The following is a 19,071-nucleotide window of genomic DNA, read 5'->3' as shown; positions in this document are numbered from 1 at the left end:
GATGAAGTCAAGTGAATTATTTTTTAGATGTGGTCAATTATTTAAAAATTTTTTATTAAAGCTATATAAATCTTAAATTTATTAATAAAATTTTAAGATTGTTTCCTAAAAGCAAAATGTTGGGAAGCTATCAACACAAAAGAAGAAAAAAACATATTTATACCAATGTGTTTTCAACACATATTTATGAATCTACATGGCTTTCAGCGATAAGATATGTGACTCATATGAAATTTTCTTACCTTACAATAAATTATTTAATTATTTTATAATTTATATATAAATTTAAAATAATTAGTAAAAAATATAAATTACTAAAAAAGATCATGTATCTCTCTAATAAATTTGATAAATTAAAAATAAGTATAATTATTAATAGTTACATGTTAACATCTTACACTAAACGTAAAGAGTTGACTCATCAAAAATATGTTATTACAATAAATATTAAAAAAATTAAAATTAAAATTAATTTATTAAATATAATTCTTACTAATAAAGATTATGAACACATCGAGGAAAGAATTGATTTCATGAATAGTAATATTCAACAAAATTTATAAAAATATTTACACTATATGTTCTCCTTAAAGTTAAATATAATTTTTATAAAAAATATGATCACTATGCTTATATATATATATATATTTTAAAAAATATAATTCTCATAAATTAATTTAGATTTTTAAAGGAATCAATTTGATGTTAAAAGTTAAAAAATAGATCTAAATATAGATCCAAAGTTAAAAGCACTTAAAATAATATTTTTTAAGATACGCCTTCATATATATATATATATATATGCCGTCGACAATGTCAAGGCTGGCTCGCATTTGACAGGGGGCGGCAAGTCTCTGTTAGATCTGCGTTCCGACACAACCATTTCTTTTGGCTACGCGCCTCAGCGTGACCATGGTCTCTTACAGTTTGAGGTCCCACCCGCATTGCCTCTCTTCCGAATGATACGGCAGCTCGTGGGAGCTGGTGTGTGAAACGGGTAGTAGAAGAACATTTCTTGAAAAAGGTAAAAGCACGTCAGAGATGCCTCAGCAGCAGCAGATGAGCCGGCGATTTAAGAATGAGCTTAAGACCGACAAAGGTGGGGAGGAAGCAGAATTAAGTAGAAGAAAACGAAAGGTCGAGTAGTACTTACAATCTGTCCTCTCCTCTCTTCGATCCCTTCCTCTGCAGGAATTGCAAGCCTCCGGCATCGACATCTCCAGCACCATCTGCTACAGATCTGGGACGGTCGGGCCTCCCGCTCCTCGGATGCGACGTTTCTCGAGGAGGATTTGAGAGGGTGAGGAGGAGGAGAGGAGGTAGTGATGAGTTCGAAGAGCAAAGGAGGAGGAGATACTGTGGCGAGGAGATGGACCCTTCTGCTTTGCCTGGGAAGCTTCGTCACTGGCCTCCTCTTCACCAATAGGTACTCTGTTTCACCCCCAAATCTGTTCTCACCTGGCTTTAGTTCTTGATCCAGATTAAGGGCTTCATGATTCGATCCACATTTTGTGCTTGGAACTGTTAGATTGGGTAGGGGTTCTTTGAATTTTCACTGCAAATTTCCCCCAACAGGTGATTAATTGAAGGATCTTGGGACTGATCAGGACTTGGGAAATGATTCTTGGTGAGAGAGTCGCAATGGGTAGCCAGAAAATATAGAACTTTTGCCCCCCTTATTTTGATGTCTGAGAGTAAAGATACAATGCTTTGATAGTTTATGCGAAATAGGTTATGAGTTGTGACCTTTGCTTTGGTCAATTTCCATCACTTGTCAGTGAGATCATATGCAGTTCCTGAACCATCCAGATCAGCCCTGGTGAATGCATGGAATGCCTGGCTTCTACCATCATATGAATGCTGGAAAATGGAACTTTGAAGATTGTGTTTGAGGAGGCATTGTGAGCTTCATTAAAGTATATAAGAAATGAAGAAGATGCATTGTAGTTGATGCCAGATTGACTGTTCCCATGAACATGCTAAAGCATCCTTCTCCTGTTTAAGAGAAATTGAGTGCATTAAGAACATAATGGATTGTGTTTCAGAACACTTGGCTGGAGATACATCTTTCTGTCAATATTCAATAATCTAAAAACTTGGTCCTACTAAAAGCCTTTTGCTGATCAGAGTCATATACTGGTACATTTAGTTTGGTCAGGTACACCATTGTTGCTTTCACCAAGCTTACTAGACACGATATTTCTTATGAATTCTGTTTGTGTTTTCTCATAGTTTATTCTGTGTTTGGTGACAGAATGTGGACGGTGCCTGAAGCAAAAGATATAATCAGAGCAAACAAGGCCAAAGAACATAGAGAAGAGCTCGTTGTAGAAGGATATTATTCAAAAATAGTGAGTGCCTCAATTTTGCTTTATGTTCACCAATCTAGTACAAGTTCCTTTTGCATAAAAATGACTTTGCATATAACTGTCAGTTCGAACAAAGTAATGCATTTTGTTTTCTTTCTTCAGTTTATCAATATTAAGAATTTTAGATAAATCTTGTTTCATTCTTCAATCTGTAAATATGATGTTTTGGGATGGATGGACCATGAATAAATTTTTTTTCCCTTCAATTTGTCAATGCAAAGTTTTTGCTTTGAGGTAGAATATATGTACACAATAAGCAGCACTGACATTAAAACAAATATGCAAATCATCAAGTGTTTTCTATTACATGCTGAAGATATCCAATATGCTAGTTGTTTGGGAATTTTATTCTTGGTTGTGGTGTTCTGTGAATGCATATCAATTGTAATTGTACAGTCATTCTTTCTCTTCTGTCTTCTCAGATGGACCAGAAGGAAGAGGCGAGAAAAATTCTGGGGGAAGAAGGCTCAACAACTGAAGATGACCTTCAGTATGCTATATTATTTTGGTTATTAGTTGGATTTCATTAAATTTTGATGCCACACTTGGAATTCTGTTACGTGTTTGATACTCCCAGATTGGAAAAAATCCCTCCAACCTAACAAGAAATAGAAAATCTTTGCGTACAGAATGCTAAATAAAGCAATATCAAACTTAGAGATGGAGCTAGCAGCAGCAAAGATGGCACAGGAGTCTATACTCAAAGGTTCTCCTATTCCACAAGAACTGAAGGTTATTAAAACAAGAAGACACAAATATTTTATGGTTATAGGAATTAATACTGCTTTTAATAGCCGCAAACGAAGAGATTCAGTTCGTGATACGTGGATGCCGCAAGGTATGTAATTTCGTTTAACATTCTTCTAGTTCATGCAGCTGAACTTATCATGGTAGTTGATTGGATCTCAAATACACTATAGGTGAAAAAAGAAAGAAGCTAGAAGAAGAGAAGGGCATTGTCATCCGCTTTGTTATCGGTCATGGGTGAGCAACATCTATTACCATTCTTTGCCTTATCATTTAGATCTCAAATTATCCATTTTTAAAATTTTGTGCAGCATTAGTGTTTCCGGGATCCACTATTGTAGGGCAAAAGAGGAAAATGAGGAAAAGAACAACTGTAGCCTAGGGCATGAAGCATCTACCACTGCAGAGCTGAGGATAATACTTACCCATGCCGACCCTCTGCATTGAGATATGCTTATCGATAAACATCCTATCTATAGGATGCATTGAGATATGCTTATCCATAAATGTCCTATCTAGGATGCAACTCAGAAACCTTACTGTTGCACTCAGGCCTATAGGATATTTATTTATGCACTTAACACTTCCTTCTAATCATCCAATCACTGTTTGAGAACAGTGAAATAACTTCAATATGGGTTACAGTGCATCTAATTAGATGTAGTAACTGAACTTAGATGTCTCGAGTCTTTTCAAATGTTTGAAAAATTAATGATCTGTGCTTGGCACTAAACCATAAATTTTCTCAACTTATTTTCTCTATTTGATATTTTTGATGTGCCATTCAAGGAACACAAGGCATGAAAGCACTACTCAGGATATGCTCTTGATTTTAGCTGGTAATTTGCTAGGAGCTCTCCAAAATTTATTTTACCCTTGCATTGGCGTGCTAATTATGTTATTATTAATTAGTTACGCCAACTAATTTGTAATAGAAGTTCTAAAAAGGACAAGAAAATAACAGAATTTCTATGCTTGCAGATAATGGATTTATGCAAAGGCTACAAATTTTCAGTATCTTTGCATAAATGATGCCTTCTTAGTACACATACCAAGTAAATTGCTTGATACTTGTTTGTAGTGCCACTTCTGGTGGAATTCTGGATAGATCAGTTGAAGCTGAGGACAAAAAGCATGGTGATTTCTTGAGGCTTGTAAGATAACCATTTCATTTTCATATCTCGCTTCTATAGCCTGTCCATTTCACCGATGAGGCTGTTCCTAAAAAGGATCTCTAATATTAAAAAGGCAGAGAACATGGGGACCTTGATAATGTATTTGTTTGCAGAATCATGTTGAAGGATACCTAGAGTTATCAGCCAAAACAAAAACATATTTTGCCACCGCTTTCTCTTTGTGGGATGCAGAGTTCTATGTTAAAGTTGATGATGATGTACATGTGAATATAGGTAAATGTTCTATTATATTTCTTTAACTTGACTCTGATATTTTATTATAACCTGATTGCATCTATATGCATACATAAATATGTAAGTAGTTGTGTCCTAAGTTCTGCAAATTTGGTCTCAATTTTTGATGGTAATACAGGAATGGTTAGTAAGGGCTAACCTAATGTGGGCCAATAATGTTGAACAACATGTGCAGACCATGTAGCATATCATGATGAAATGGGCATGCATTTGAACAATGAGAACACTGGATGATGTATAAACTATGCACTCATGAAACCGATGACATTGCTGAGCTTGTACTATTTGGTATTAGAAATTGATGACAATCACAATATTCTCTGAGACAGTGGAATGTAGATTATTTGTTATTTTCCAAGATTTGTCTTCTTTGTTTAAGTGATTTAAATTTAGTACTGTCCTCGTATTAGCTGCCGACATTAACCTGATTGAATATTGAGAGATTAATCTACTGCTTTTAGTCGCTAGCTTTTAATGGCAAAAAATTTATCTGCACTTTTGCTTGGAAATTCAAATATTTCGAAGGATAGTATAATAATGGATTTTATTAGTGACAAAACATACATTTTTTCATGATAACAAAAGATGCCTGACAAAGCATTTCAAAGGCTGTTCATGTTGTAAATGATAGAATTTACACTGCCTTACTGTAGAAAATGGTTAATAATATTATTTTGCTAGTATCAAGATCTATAATCTTTCTAAGGATCAATGTTGCAGGAAGCAAGAGTTAATCAGATTGGAAGTAATAGGCTTTTATATCTTATTTTGACTACGTTCAAAATTTTGCAGCAACATTGGGAAATACTTTAGCAAGACATCGTTTGAAACCTCGAGTATATATTGGATGCATGAAGTGTGGTCCTGTCCTTGCTCGAAAGTGAGTGTTAAACAGTGGATTTGGTCATTGATTAGTTTAGCATTGTCAAGTGATCTATACTGACATGCAAAATATCATGCTATAGGGGGGTGAGATATTATGAACCTGAACACTGGAAGTTTGGAGGGGATGGCAACAAATACTTCCGACATGCTACTGGTCAATTGTATGCCATTTCGAATGAATTGGCCGCCTATATATCCATAAACCAGTAAGGCAACTTTAGCTTGAAAATTTTGATATAAATTCGGTAATCAAATTATGCTTTGGTTGAACCAAAGCTAAAATCTAACAGAGCAGTTCTTTATCAATGCTATATCTCATTTGTCTGTTTTTGGTTCTCTCTTAGTGAAATAAAGTCTCAGACTCCTTCAATTTCAGGCATATACTGCACAAGTATGTGAACGAGGATGTATCACTAGGATCTTGGTTCATAGGATTAGATGTTGAGCATATTGATGACCGCAGATTATGCTGTGGCACCCTACCTGGTAAAGATGCTTACGGTTTATGTTTGATGTTTGAATTCCTAATATTCAATACTGGAACAATATGCAGATTGTGAGTGGAAGGCCCAGGCAGGCAACACTTGTGTCGCCTCATTCGATTGGAGCTGTAGTGGTATCTGTGATTCTGTTGATAGGATCAAGGAAGTTCATCAGCGTTGTGGCGAAAATGAAAGCACGATCTGGAATGCAGTTTTTTGATCAGTGTATCCCCCTTAATTGGGTAGAGGCTATACTGTTGTAAAACTGTATATGTGTATCAATAGGAAATGCATGTTTGGTAGGGGAATTGTAGTTGAATGGTCTTTGGAAACGGCTCTCTTCATTTTTACTAGAGAAGGCCCTAAATCCAAAATGGGGTTAGGTTGGGTGAATGTGGTGTTTCCGAGCACATTCTTTACAATGTACTTGACATTGTCTGTCTAATCTCATACATATGGTTGCTGGTACTCATTCGGATGCAGACTGACGCTAATCCCCAAGACGTTGATGCATATGATCGACTCATAGCTAGCCTCACCGAAATGGCATCCAACGCACGTTGTAAAGGTCCGGATCAGCGAGACGATGTCTTCCTAGAACCATCTTGATGATAATAGAGTTATCTGCAGCTTGCGCGCAAGTCAATATGATGTAGAACTATCGGGCAAACGGATGTGAAGACAACAAAACCGACCTGACTCGAGAGGGGGAAGAAGAAGTTCAAGAACCAAAAATGTCAATTCTAAGATGGCACGCATTCCACTCGTATCAGCAATCAAAAGTATGGATCAAAGCTGCCCTAAATGAATCAAATTCTTCGACCGCCTAACCGATTTCTAACCGAGATGGGCGCTGCTGGAACAAGAGAGCCAGACGGCTCCAACTCCATCAAATCCTCCAAACGTGCAATCTCGAGGCCAGGCGTTACCGAGAACCAAAGCGGAACAAGAAACAAAGGAAGACAACCACTTACTTGTAAGAAAAGCCCCATCGCCGGCCCGATAATTGAGCGGGCGCGGCTTCCGCGGTCGTCCTCGAGCTACAAACCAGCCGGAGCTCCATCTCCACGGCCACCGCTCCAAGATCGCCCACGGCGCTTCTAATCGTTCCGAACCCAAAGGTGGATAGAGAAGACCATATGTCATTAAATGGTAAATCGAGCGGATCATAACACTGTGCACGAATCTCGAAGTGGGATGGGCGTGGATCATGCTTCCTGATGAATAAATATACTATACATCGAAAAAGAGGATGACTGGCACGCAATAAAATGTGTGCCACTTAAACTTAAAATTTGAATTCAAAATATAAGCTTGTCTAATTTTGCATTTAATTTAAATGAAATTAGAGAATGAATATCCGCAGCGAATTAGATGAAACATTATTATATCGGAAGATTTCCCTTCATCCGCTGATCGGGCCCACTAAACATCAGCCAATGGGGGTCGTCGAATGGCCGATCTCTGCAACCAACCAGAAAAGCCCAGCGGCCTCGTCACGTCGGCCACCGTCAGTCCCCGTCCGCATATCAACGGGAAACACAACCACCCGTGAATCCGACCTACAGCTATTGGTGGAGGCGGCGATGCTATCTTGTGGACCCCAATGCTGCGCCAGTCACAAGACAGATAACCCGGTCACAGTGGCAAACGGGTCCTTCGGCCTGGATAAGAAAAATATCTCCCATCTTCGATGCCGTTCCAAAGACCCGATCGGCGTCACCATCACCGTTGTCGTCATCAGCAGTATCCTAAAAATAAAAATAAAAATATTACCTTCGTCTTAATTTCCACACACGAAAATAAAAGAAAGAAAAATGAATTACGAATTTTTGTGTTGGAGTTTATTAGGGTTATTGAGCGTTCTGCTTCCACACTCCACCCACCCCATCCGACTCTCTCATCATGTATAAAGTTGCCTCTCTTGGACGACTCCGCACCCACTACCCTTCTCCTGCGTCTTCAGCCTTTCGATCTCTCTCCTCCTCCTCCTCTTACTCATCCCCTTCTCTGTTTAGGCCTATCGCTTCTCGTTCGCACCTTCGATCCTCGCCCGTACACTCTAGATCCGTCGGCTTTTCGAGATCCTGCAGCTCGTACATCCCCGGATCGCGGGTCGGGTTGTCGACGAGTTGGAGGTCCCCGATCGGTCCCAGGGCGCGAATCAGGAGCTCGGCTGCAGTGATCGAACGGTTCGACAGGAAGATGGCCACCGTCGGTACGTGGAACGCTTGAATCTTTCTCACCTAGTCGATCGGTGTTTGGTAGAAACCCTACAGACGGTAGAAAGTTTGACTATTGATGGTTTTCTTTTAGTTATTTCGGCCTTGTGAGTTGGTTTTTCTGATGCCGTCGTGCGAATCGTGATGATTGCAGTACAAAATGATCCGTTGATAGATGTCTTTAATGACTGTCTTAATATGTTTTAGGTTGTTCTTTTTGTTATTTCGGGCTTGTGAGTGTTGGTTTTTCTGATGCCGTTGTGCGAATCGTGATGATTGCAGGGCAAAATGATCCGTTGATAGATGTCTTTAATGATTGTCTTGAACATGTTTTAGGTTGTTCTTTTTGTTATTTCGGGTTTGTGAGTTGGTTTTTCTGATGCCGTTGAGCGAATCGTGATGAACGCAGTACAAAATGATCCGTTGATAGATGTCTTTAATGATTGTCTTGAACATGTTTTAGGTTGACTGTAGGCATGAGCTGCAATTTTGTGCGATTATACGTAAGCGTAGCCTTGGATCTTGCATATGATGTTAGAAGGTAGAGGTTGTGTGGGGTTCCTACAACCTCATTTTTGGGCTTAAATCTTAATTTAGATAGTAGTGGAATACTAGAACAACGGAAAGCTAACTTGCAACCTGAGATATTCAGAAAGACCAAATGCAAATACGTTATGTGGATATGGCTTGCAATTTAACAGTTTTACTTAACCCTGTACCTTACATTGTAATTGATTAATAGTTAATCACTTGATAGTCCTTGAATTTATCATCTCATGATGTGCATATATATAAATGAGCCAAGGATTGTATTTGAAGTTGTGTTTGCTGCTTACTTGCTATTAATGGATTATATTTTATTGTAACTGTATGCAGTCTAGTCCTAAATTCTTGTTTTTATCTTATAAGTAATCATGTAATTATTTACTTATACACAATTTTCAATAGAATTGTATATTTCTTTTCCATATTTAGTCTTTTACTCTTTTTTCCTTTGAAGAACTATCCGTGGATGGTTTTTCTAGTACTTCATCCATGAATCTGCTACAAGCAAATATGTGTGTTGTACAAAAAGATATCAGATGGATGTAATAGGCTTCATGAAAATTTTGAGTGTATGCAGATATCATGGTACTTATTATTATGCAAAAGGGAGCTATCTTTGTCGAATTAAATCATCCATTTATAAATACTTTCACCTTCTTAGGAATCATTTGTCTCTCCACTTATGCACTCAAGTAGCTGTTTTTTCTAATTTCTTTTATGTTTTATAATGCACATCATAGTATGTATAATCAACAAAGAAAATATTATGATGCTACTGTTCTAACATTATGTTTTCCCAGACACTGTAATCTTCATCTGAATATAAGTTTTTCAATAATTTTCAGTTGTCAACTTTGGTCTTATGCTTTACTGTTACATGTCAGCTGCTGAGAATGTCTTCAAGGATGTCCTAACGAGCCTTCCAAAGACTGGGGGTGGTGAATATGGCAAATATTACAGTTTACCTGCCCTTAATGATCCAAGAATAGGTAATCTGTCTGCTAAATCTGCTAGTTGTAATGACATTGTTTATTGTGAGTAGAAATTTTGACATCTTTTTACTATTGTAGTACTAATGTGATCAGTTGACTCATACTTATCATTTAGCTAGATGCACAATGCACATAAAAAAAACAAAACTGAAAATTCTTTCTGTTGAATTATTTAGGGTCATGACATCCAGTGATTATATGTGGATTCGATACATCATGGTCAGGGAATGATGACTAGGAAAGGTTACCAGTTAATATACTCCACAACATTAATCTTTAAATGAAAACATTGGAGGATAATTCTTCCTAAGGTGACTTAATTAGCAGGGCCCCAGTTGTTGCAGTACTAGTGCATGCTTGGGGTCTGATTAAGTATATAAATTATGAATACTGGTTTATCTGCTTTATTTTATTCTTTTTCATCTAGGTACACATGAATTTTTCAGCTCATCTTCTCTCGTATTCTGATGTCTCTCTTTTGTTTAACTTCTAGAGTTGTTGTTTCTCAAGTATTTACTTGAGTATTTTTCGTTAGTCTCATCTGTTGGTCTTCGTTGTCCAATCTTGTCACTGTTATCTAACAAAAGACTTTTCTTCTGGATATTAGATAGATTGCCATATTCTATCAGAATCCTTTTGGAATCAGCAATCCGGAACTGTGATAACTTCCAGGTCACCAAAAATGATGTGGAAAAGATTATTGATTGGGAGAACACTTCCCCAAAACTAGTAGAAATTCCTTTTAAGCCTGCCCGTGTACTCCTCCAGGTTTGTTCAACAAGGTCATGTACATCCCTATGATCCTATATTATGGTTTCTGTTTACTTATTTTTATTCATACTGACAGGATTTTACCGGTGTGCCTGCTGTTGTTGACCTTGCTTGTATGCGTGATGCCATGAACAAGCTGGGTAGTGATTCCAATAAAATCAATCCCTTGGTGCGTGCTAGTTTCTTTGTTTTACTTCTTTTCATTGCTATGTTTCTATGGTTAAAGTAGCAAATCAACCATTGGCATCATTAGGAAGCAGCATAATTATCCAGGAAATATGGACCGAACATATGCAACAGCTTCTAAAGTGATCTTTCTCTGATGTTTCTTTTGTAATACTTATTACTGGTTCTGCCCTTCATATCCAAGTTTCTTTTACATTTGTTGATTTATTTCCATATGGCAAATGAGTCCTGAAAGTCCTGTTATAAAAATTAATAAGTGCTGCTAGCTTCATTTAACTGACTCTCAAGAAGCACTGATGTCAATCCTTTTTGCCAACTTTTTGGTTAAGGACTCTTGCATTTGTTAAGAAGCATAGGTTTCTATCCTTTTTGTTTTTTCGTTGAGGAGTATATACATGTAAATTCTCAAATATGCCAATTGCTAATGAAAAAGTATATTACAATGTCACAAGTATTATACGCTTCAAAAAATATGTGAAAATTTTAAATTTATTCTTTTATGATGTTTTTTGTTTCTGCATTGGGTTACATTTTCTTTTGTGGTTTGCAGGTTCCAGTAGATCTTGTCATTGACCACTCAGTTCAGGTAGATGTAGCTAGATCAGAGAATGCAGTTCAAGCAAACATGGAATTTGAGTTTCAGAGGAACAAGGAAAGATTTGGTTTCTTAAAGTGGGGATCTACTGCTTTCCGTAATATGCTTGTTGTTCCTCCAGGTTCTGGCATCGTTCACCAGGTCTGAAATGTTTCTTAAACTAGTGGACCAATCCTTTTGGACATACATATTTAAACTATTTTCTCACTGGATATTCTAAGTTGATGTAACCCTATTTCAGGTTAATCTAGAGTATCTTGGTCGTGTTGTTTTCAACACAGACGGTCTTCTCTACCCAGATAGTGTGGTAGGAACCGATTCCCATACGACTATGATTGATGGATTAGGAGTTGCTGGTTGGGGAGTTGGAGGAATTGAAGCAGAGGCAACAATGCTTGGTCAGGTAATTCAATTGGAATGTCCAAGCAACTTCTTTTCTGGTGCTTTCCTATAAGACATGATTTCTCTTTACTCCAAGCATCATCCATTTTATTGTTTTCTTAAACCCTAATATTTGTCATGAAAACTGTAGTGTGACTTGTAGTTTTACTTTCATCAGTTATTCACTAATGTTGAAGCAACGTATGAAAAAGAAATACTAGGAATATCTGAATATGAAGCATTACTTTTTTTACTGTTTTCCTAAACCCTTATTTTTATTCTGAAAACTTCAGGTGTGACATCTTTTTATAGTTTACTTTCATCAGATAAAACCCCTATGTTTATGGTTTATCCTAACATTTTTTCCTTTCCTGTATGGGAATGAGCACAATCATATTTCCACTTTATAAGTTGTGACAACCTGAGATGGTTACTTTAGTCGAAAAAGATTGTGTCATATTTGAAGAAAACTCACATTGGAATCAAGAATGACAAACCCTATATTATAAATGATTTTATCTGAATGGCAAACGTAATTCATGATAACCTGGTCATTAATGATGGCAAGATTTTCCTTTTGAAAGACTTCTACTTTTCTCTTTGTATTACATAATCTTATACTGTTGTTGAGTTGTCGAGCAAAATGTGAACAACCAGATGTAAATTTTAGAGGAAGTTTATATTTTTCGTAACAGAATATAGTCTGACATTTCATTCTGCATCAGTCTACTTGGTCACTTAGAATAGTTAGAAGCTGAAGTTACATCTGTGCAATGATTAATAGCATTTTATTAAAACTTTTAATGTCAAGTTCTTGATTTCCTGTCTGGCTACATCAAGACATGGAACAGTATGATAAACTTGACATGTTTAAAGCTATAAATTGTAAGCCCTCATGAAACATTTATCTATAAGCAGATGAGATTTTTAAGTCATAGAATGACATTATTTTATTGATATGTGTCTACAAGCATTTTTTATGTGTTTTGCTGTATACTATTTGTGATTTACAGTTTTTCACTACAGATAAATCTCATGTGTCTGACAGATAAATAACATAACCATTTAAATATTTTGGAGATTTTGCTGCTGTTCCCGAATAAAATTTTCCTATTCCCACTGTGCTAGATTCACAAGGTAAATATAAGACTTTTGATGTGTTGAAGATGTTCTATGATGCCAAATTATGTTGCAGCCAATGAGCATGGTGCTGCCAGGCGTTGTTGGATTTAAGTTGACAGGGAAACTACGAAATGGTGTCACAGCAACTGACCTAGTTTTAACTGTTACACAAATGTTGAGGAAGCATGGAGTTGTTGGCAAATTTGTGGAGTTCTATGGTAATGTTTTCCTTCCTTCAGAATGATTAATAAAGCAAGATCAAAATCCTTTACCTCCTGTTTTTGTCGTAAAGTAAAATTTGCTTGGTACTCCAGGTGAGGGCATGGGTGAGTTGTCGTTGGCTGATAGAGCAACAATTGCCAATATGTCACCTGAGTATGGAGCAACCATGGGCTTCTTCCCTGTGGATCATGTAACTCTGCAGTATCTTAAATTGACAGGAAGAAGTGATGAAACTGTGGGTACTGAGTACACCTTTTTTGATTCAATTAAATTTTTATTGTCACAAGATATGACACCCTTCTTTATCCTGTCATCGACAGAGAAAATGCATAGAAAGTTGATGGAATAATAAGTTAATCAGAGTACATTATTTCTTTCACCACTCTTGTGACACTGAACAACTACACATAAGTGGAATAGTGACTATTTGAATCATGGAGATGAATTCTCTTTCAGATCAACATAATGCTAACCGAAGCTATGGATGATCATGATAGTGCATATGATGTCCTCTTTCCTAGAATTTTTAACACAGCAGCTGATTATATGCTACTTAATTCTTATCCTACAGGTTTCTATGATTGAGGCCTATCTGCGTGCAAACAAGATGTTTGTTGACTACACTGAGGTAAGCCACTATTTACTGTCATTTAAGAACCAAAGTCAATTGCTAAAGTGCATGTTTTTCTTTTAATTGTACGAGCAGCCTCAGAAAGAAAGAGTATATTCATCTTATCTAGAGTTAGACCTTGCAGATGTCGAACCTTGCATTTCAGGTCCAAAAAGGTAATTGGCATCTATTACATTTTCCAGCACTGTATAGTCATCCTTCTCTTCATACAACAAATTAAAGTTTATTCCACTGACCATCTTGGTCTCATTCATGACAGGCCTCATGATCGTGTACCCTTGAAAGAAATGAAAGTTGACTGGCATTCTTGTCTTGACAGCAAAGTTGGATTCAAGGTGAGAACCAAAGCCCGTTCAGCTGTTGTTATTGATCTATCATACAGTTTAATCCCTGGCCTGTTCCATCTTGTGGGCCCATTGTAAAAGTTAGTAATTGATTCTCGGAGAACATTTGTTATGTTTGATGCACTTTGTTTCTTTTTTAGTAATTCTTTGTTACTGAGTAGGAGGATTTGTAGACTTAAAGTGAGATGATTGAAATGGATTTTTGTGTCCCCATTATATATGAGGGAAATTTTACAAGATGTCGCAAGGCCTACATTATGTAAAAATGTTGGCCAATTAGAAAACAGGAACAAACAGTGTTTCTGAGATGATGGTATTGAGATACATTCGTGGGGTTACTAGCAATAAAAATGCTTATATTTGGGAATGATTACATCTCTCTAATGAAAATGAAATAAGGGAAAACAATTTAAAATGTATTGATATGTCCAATGTAGACCTCGAAATTCCCCAATTAAACAAGGTGACTGTATTATGAAAACTGGTGTGAGGAAACTTTATTAGCAGCATCAAAGTGAGGTTTGACTGCTCGTAGTTTTACTAGTGATATTGCCCTTGATTTCATAGCAGGAAAAAGATCCATGGAGCATACACCAGATAGTTGCAACTTTACTTCTTTTTTTTGTTTTTTTGTTTCTTCTCTGATGTTTAGGTGGCTTATTATTAGAGTCATTATTTTATTCTATCAGTTATTTTGTGATTGGTGTCTATGAAAATAATGAGAATAAGATGCTGAAGTAGACTACATCAATGAGGTGTTTTTTTGCCTGTAAAGTTGATTTATTAAATCTGTGTTGTGAGCATAGCAGTGGGAAATATATACATATGCACTGGTTGTACTTCATGAATAGCCAGTGACTCTCAATGTCAACTGTTGACTTGATAGAACTAGAGCAAGATATGCTTAGTAGTTAATTTGGTTGTGTTTAGTTGCAAGTCAATTGAGTTATGTTCAGTTTTTCTTCTAACATTGAAATTTGGTCTCTCAGGGCTTTGCAGTGCCGAAGGAATCACAAGAAAAAATTGTAAAGTTTGACTTTCATGGACAGCCTGCGGAGCTCAAGCATGGTAGCCTTGTCATAGCAGCAATTACAAGCTGCACAAACACATCAAATCCCAATGTTATGCTTGGTGCTGGTCTTGTTGCAAAGAAGGCCTGTGAATTAGGTCTACAGGTTAGTACATAGTCGGTGACATATCCTTTTGATCCATATCTTTTCGGAACTTGCCTTTTTTCCTTATATTTCACTTCTTTAACTTTATTTTCTCATGCATTTCACGATAATGATTGTCTTGCTATCTTTCGAATTCCTTTGGATAATATTTTTTTCTTTAATTATAGGTTAAGCCTTGGATCAAAACCAGCCTTGCTCCAGGTTCTGGAGTTGTTACCAAGTATTTGCTTAAGAGGTATTACATATTAGGATGGGCGACCTCTCTGACCATTTTGTGTTTTGATTCTGCTGAATCTGTTTGCTTGAATTTGTAGTGGCCTACAAGAATATTTGAATCAGCAAGGATTTAATATTGTTGGGTATGGCTGCACAACATGTATCGGAAACTCTGGGGATCTTGATGAGTCTGTGGCTGCTGCAATTTCCGATAATGGTACTATAAATTCTAATAGAATGATTGTATCAGTACATGTGACATAGCACACCTATTTTATCCAGAAGTTTGAAACTAATACTAATTCTTATTTGCTGTTATCATAGATATAGTTGCTGCTGCTGTTCTATCTGGAAATAGGAATTTTGAGGGACGTGTGCATCCATTGACACGAGCTAACTATCTTGCTTCACCTCCGCTTGTTGTAGCTTATGCGCTTGCTGGAACAGTAAGTGTTCTCTGTGCTGGATCTTGTATTGTTGGCTCTTTTAGGCTGCTTGCAATGAAATGTGTAATTTCTGAATATGGAGTATGCTTTATAACAATATAAAAATCTATATCTTCTTTTATTAAAAAAATTAAAATATGTACACCTGATTTGTGCTTTTTAATAAAGTTATGTTTTAATGGCATGTGCTTCTAATGTTTAAAAAACTGATCCGTTTTTTTTTTTCTCATTAGTTGTTTTAATTTATAATCAAAGAATTCATTGGTCTTTGTGAATGTGTTCCATCTTATTTAACTGGACTAGACATGTGAGTCCTGATATCAATGGCAGCACATTTTTTTCATGTTCTTTCTATTTGTATATTCCAATGTCTTAGTTAATCTTTCTTTTGCATTGGTAATCAAATGTTTCAGGTTGACATTGATTTTGAGAAGGAGCCAATTGGAACAGGGAAGGATGGGAAGAGCATATACTTCAAGGATATATGGCCGTCCACTGAAGAGATTGCACAGGTAGATACTAAAATATTTTCAAATTATTATATGTAGATAGAAATGACATGTCACAAGTATTCCTGTTGAATGACATCAGCATGATTTTCTTGGTCTATCTATTGGTCCATCTTTTGCCTTCTAAATGTGTCGTTAAATTGAACATCTTGTGCTTTATTGAACTTTTGGTCTCATTCATGATTTTATTTTGTGAATATAGTTAACACCAATGGGACCTGGTGCTAGAATGAATTTGTCTTGTGACTCGTGTCAATTTTCATTTTTGTAGGTTGTGCAATCCAGTGTTTTGCCTGAAATGTTCAAGAGTACATATGAGGCAATCACAAAAGGCAACCCTATGTGGAACCAGCTGACTGTTCCTGCAACAACTCTTTATTCATGGGACCCAAATTCCACCTACATTCATGAACCACCATATTTTAAGGACATGACCATGGCTCCACCTGGTCCACATGGGGTGAAGAATGCTTATTGTTTATTAAATTTTGGCGACAGTATTACGACAGATCACATTTCACCAGCAGGTAGCATTCACAAGGACAGTCCTGCTGCAAAGTACCTAATTGACCGTGGTGTAGATCGCAGAGATTTCAATTCATATGGCAGCCGGCGGGGCAATGATGAAATCATGGCAAGGGGAACATTTGCAAATATTCGTCTTGTTAATAAACTCCTCAAGGGAGAAGTGGGACCAAAGACTGTTCATATCCCAACAGGGGACAAACTCTATGTCTTTGAAGTAGCAACGGTGATTCCTTTGAAACATAAACTGAGAGTTTTGCTTTCAAATTATTTATTTTTTATTTGTTTGACTTATCATGGTATGTGGTATTAGAATATCTTCGAGTTATATTCATGGAATTGATTTGTTTGGACTTCTTTTTTTTGTTTCTTAATACTGAATATGGAAACACTGAGACTGCACCTGTTTTTTTATTTCAGAGGTACAAGGCTGATGGGCATGATACCATAGTTTTGGCAGGAGCAGAGTACGGAAGTGGTAGCTCTCGAGACTGGGCTGCTAAGGGTCCAATGTTGTTGGTATGTTTCTATTGGCATGGTCCATCATATAATACTTGCTTGTTTTCAGATTAATTTTACATGGCCACTCTGAATATTTTTGTGTTAGGGAGTCAAAGCAGTTATTGCTAAAAGTTTTGAGAGGATCCATCGCAGCAATTTAGTTGGAATGGGTATAATTCCACTGTGTTTCAAGCCTGGTGAGGATGCTGAGACACTGGGTTTGACAGGGCATGAGCGCTACACAATAGATCTTCCAAGTAGCATCACTGACATAAGACCTGGGCAAGATATTACTGTAGTTGTGGACAATGGGAAATCTTTCACATGCACTCTTCGGTTTGATACAGAGGTAAATTTTTTACTGGACTACAGTCCAGAACCTGGAGTTCGATTTGTTGACAATTTACTAAGTTGGCAATTTAAAGTTTTATGAACTAAATAAGATGTTAATTTCATAAGTTGTTACTGAATGATCCTTCTAACTGTAAATTCTCTTGTTATCTTGATGTTTTTTAAGTTGCTCTATCTAGATTCAAGAAAAAATTGTGATTGCATATCAAACATTATTTTTCTTTTTTTGGTGAGAGAATTTATAGCTAGTTAAAGAAAGAAAATTATGCTTAGAATGACTTTTGAAAAGATCAACCTGTGGCTCAACATACCGGTTTTCACATGAAGTGAGTGTAAACATATTCTCCATCACAGTAGGACCCGTTGACTATTAACTATAACGTCATTATTCCTTTTCCCTCCCTCCCTCCGTCTCTCTCTATACATCATGTATTTGTAGAATACGATCAATCCATCTAGTTTGCAGTTGCTGTCTCACCTATTTCTCTATTTGACCTAAGAAGCATGAGATTGTATGTCATGTCCCTACAGCAAGTTTTGTAATACTGTGTTTCTTTAGTTGTGTATCATCATTTGCATTTTTATCTGTATTATTCCTTTTATCTTCATAGTAATTTTCTGCATCTTAGTCACTTTGTTCGCATCTTCATCTGTATTCAGATTTTATTTTCATTTATCCCAGTGTTACAGAATAAGCATGCAGCACATTAGCTTTCCATCTCATACAGTTTCCACCCTACTTTGACCAACCACAAGTAGGAACTCTGTTTTTACTGATAGACATTGATGGAAAATGGTCGCAAGTGTCTGCAAAGCTCATATGTCGATGAAGATCAGTCAGTTTGTCTTTCACTTAAGTCTTAACGAACCTTGTCATATCACTGCAATGCAGGTAGAACTGGCCTACTTCAATCATGGAGGAATTCTTCCATTTGTCATCAGAAATCTGATAAATTCCCAGCACTGAGCTTAATGTTTCTTCATGGTGCCTGGGGCTGTTGGTATTGCTTGCGTTTGTGCCACCAGTGGAAGCTTTGATAAATCAAAGAAATAAGCAGCTTTTTTCCCTAGATTCATCAAGGTTGTACCTGTTTGATCCGAGTACAGGAATAAGATTGACAGTGTAGAAGCAGACATATTTGAGATAACTTGTTGAATGCATTATGGTTTTTCGTGAACCTATTAGTTTTATTATGCTTTATTGCTTGTACTTTGTGCTGATGCTATACAACTGGACAATCTGTGTGGTAAATGCAAATAAAGTGATTTAAAGATCTGTTCTTTTGGCTATGCATTTAGATCTTTTCAGAGTGATAAGTGATTATCTTATGAGCAAAAGCAAAATGTAAAAGTCATCTTTTTGTGACATTTCCATATATTTTTTAGGATCTATATCTGCTTAAAGTCCACACTGGTAGTATTA

At 36.6% G+C, this 19,071-nt stretch overlaps 2 protein-coding genes and 1 long non-coding RNA gene across 5 annotated transcripts; 2 read left to right on the top strand and 1 right to left on the bottom strand.

Annotated features, from left to right (window-relative positions):
• The first annotated feature begins 926 nt into the window (after positions 1–926).
• Positions 927–6,381, top strand: LOC103999528 (probable beta-1,3-galactosyltransferase 2). Of its 3 annotated transcripts, XM_018818404.2 has the most exons (12): positions 927–1,099; positions 1,192–1,426; positions 2,255–2,351; positions 2,792–2,859; positions 2,999–3,207; positions 3,290–3,353; positions 4,198–4,270; positions 4,405–4,525; positions 5,339–5,426; positions 5,512–5,637; positions 5,808–5,917; positions 5,985–6,381. In XM_018818404.2, exons 2-12 carry the CDS (start codon positions 1,326–1,328, stop codon positions 6,131–6,133), a joined length of 1,206 nt encoding a protein of 401 aa, XP_018673949.2. In that variant the 5' UTR covers positions 927–1,099; positions 1,192–1,325; the 3' UTR covers positions 6,134–6,381. The 3 variants fall into 3 exon arrangements, with proteins under 3 accessions (XP_018673949.2, XP_064983352.1, XP_018673950.2); XM_065127280.1 differs by lacking the exon at positions 927–1,099 and having other exon boundaries at positions 1,106–1,426; positions 5,792–5,917; positions 5,985–6,215; XM_018818405.2 differs by lacking the exons at positions 927–1,099; positions 1,192–1,426 and adding an exon at positions 1,990–2,158.
• LOC135623855 (uncharacterized) lies at positions 1,529–7,164 on the bottom strand. Its single transcript, XR_010491522.1, has 2 exons — positions 6,888–7,164; positions 1,529–1,995 (listed from the first exon to the last, which is right to left on the bottom strand). It is a non-coding gene; the product is annotated as an uncharacterized LOC135623855 (long non-coding RNA).
• A 628-nt stretch (positions 7,165–7,792) lies between these two features.
• LOC135623853 (putative aconitate hydratase, cytoplasmic) lies at positions 7,793–18,938 on the top strand. The gene is made up of 20 exons (XM_065127279.1): positions 7,793–8,131; positions 9,566–9,670; positions 10,281–10,441; positions 10,521–10,613; positions 11,181–11,366; positions 11,467–11,628; positions 12,802–12,946; positions 13,043–13,185; positions 13,522–13,578; positions 13,657–13,736; positions 13,841–13,916; positions 14,915–15,100; positions 15,268–15,335; positions 15,415–15,533; positions 15,641–15,762; positions 16,176–16,274; positions 16,543–17,022; positions 17,217–17,315; positions 17,404–17,646; positions 18,541–18,938. Exons 1-20 carry the CDS (start codon positions 7,819–7,821, stop codon positions 18,613–18,615), a joined length of 3,012 nt encoding a protein of 1,003 aa, XP_064983351.1. The 5' UTR covers positions 7,793–7,818; the 3' UTR covers positions 18,616–18,938.
• Positions 18,939–19,071: the final 133 nt, after the last annotated feature.

This window comes from Musa acuminata, chromosome BXJ2-9 (assembly GCF_036884655.1).
Source record: "Musa acuminata AAA Group cultivar baxijiao chromosome BXJ2-9, Cavendish_Baxijiao_AAA, whole genome shotgun sequence".
In the NCBI taxonomy this organism is placed as follows: Eukaryota; Viridiplantae; Streptophyta; class Magnoliopsida; order Zingiberales; family Musaceae; genus Musa; species Musa acuminata.
The sequence above is the reverse complement of the archived record's forward strand: the minus strand, read 5'-3'. Positions and strand labels throughout refer to the sequence as shown.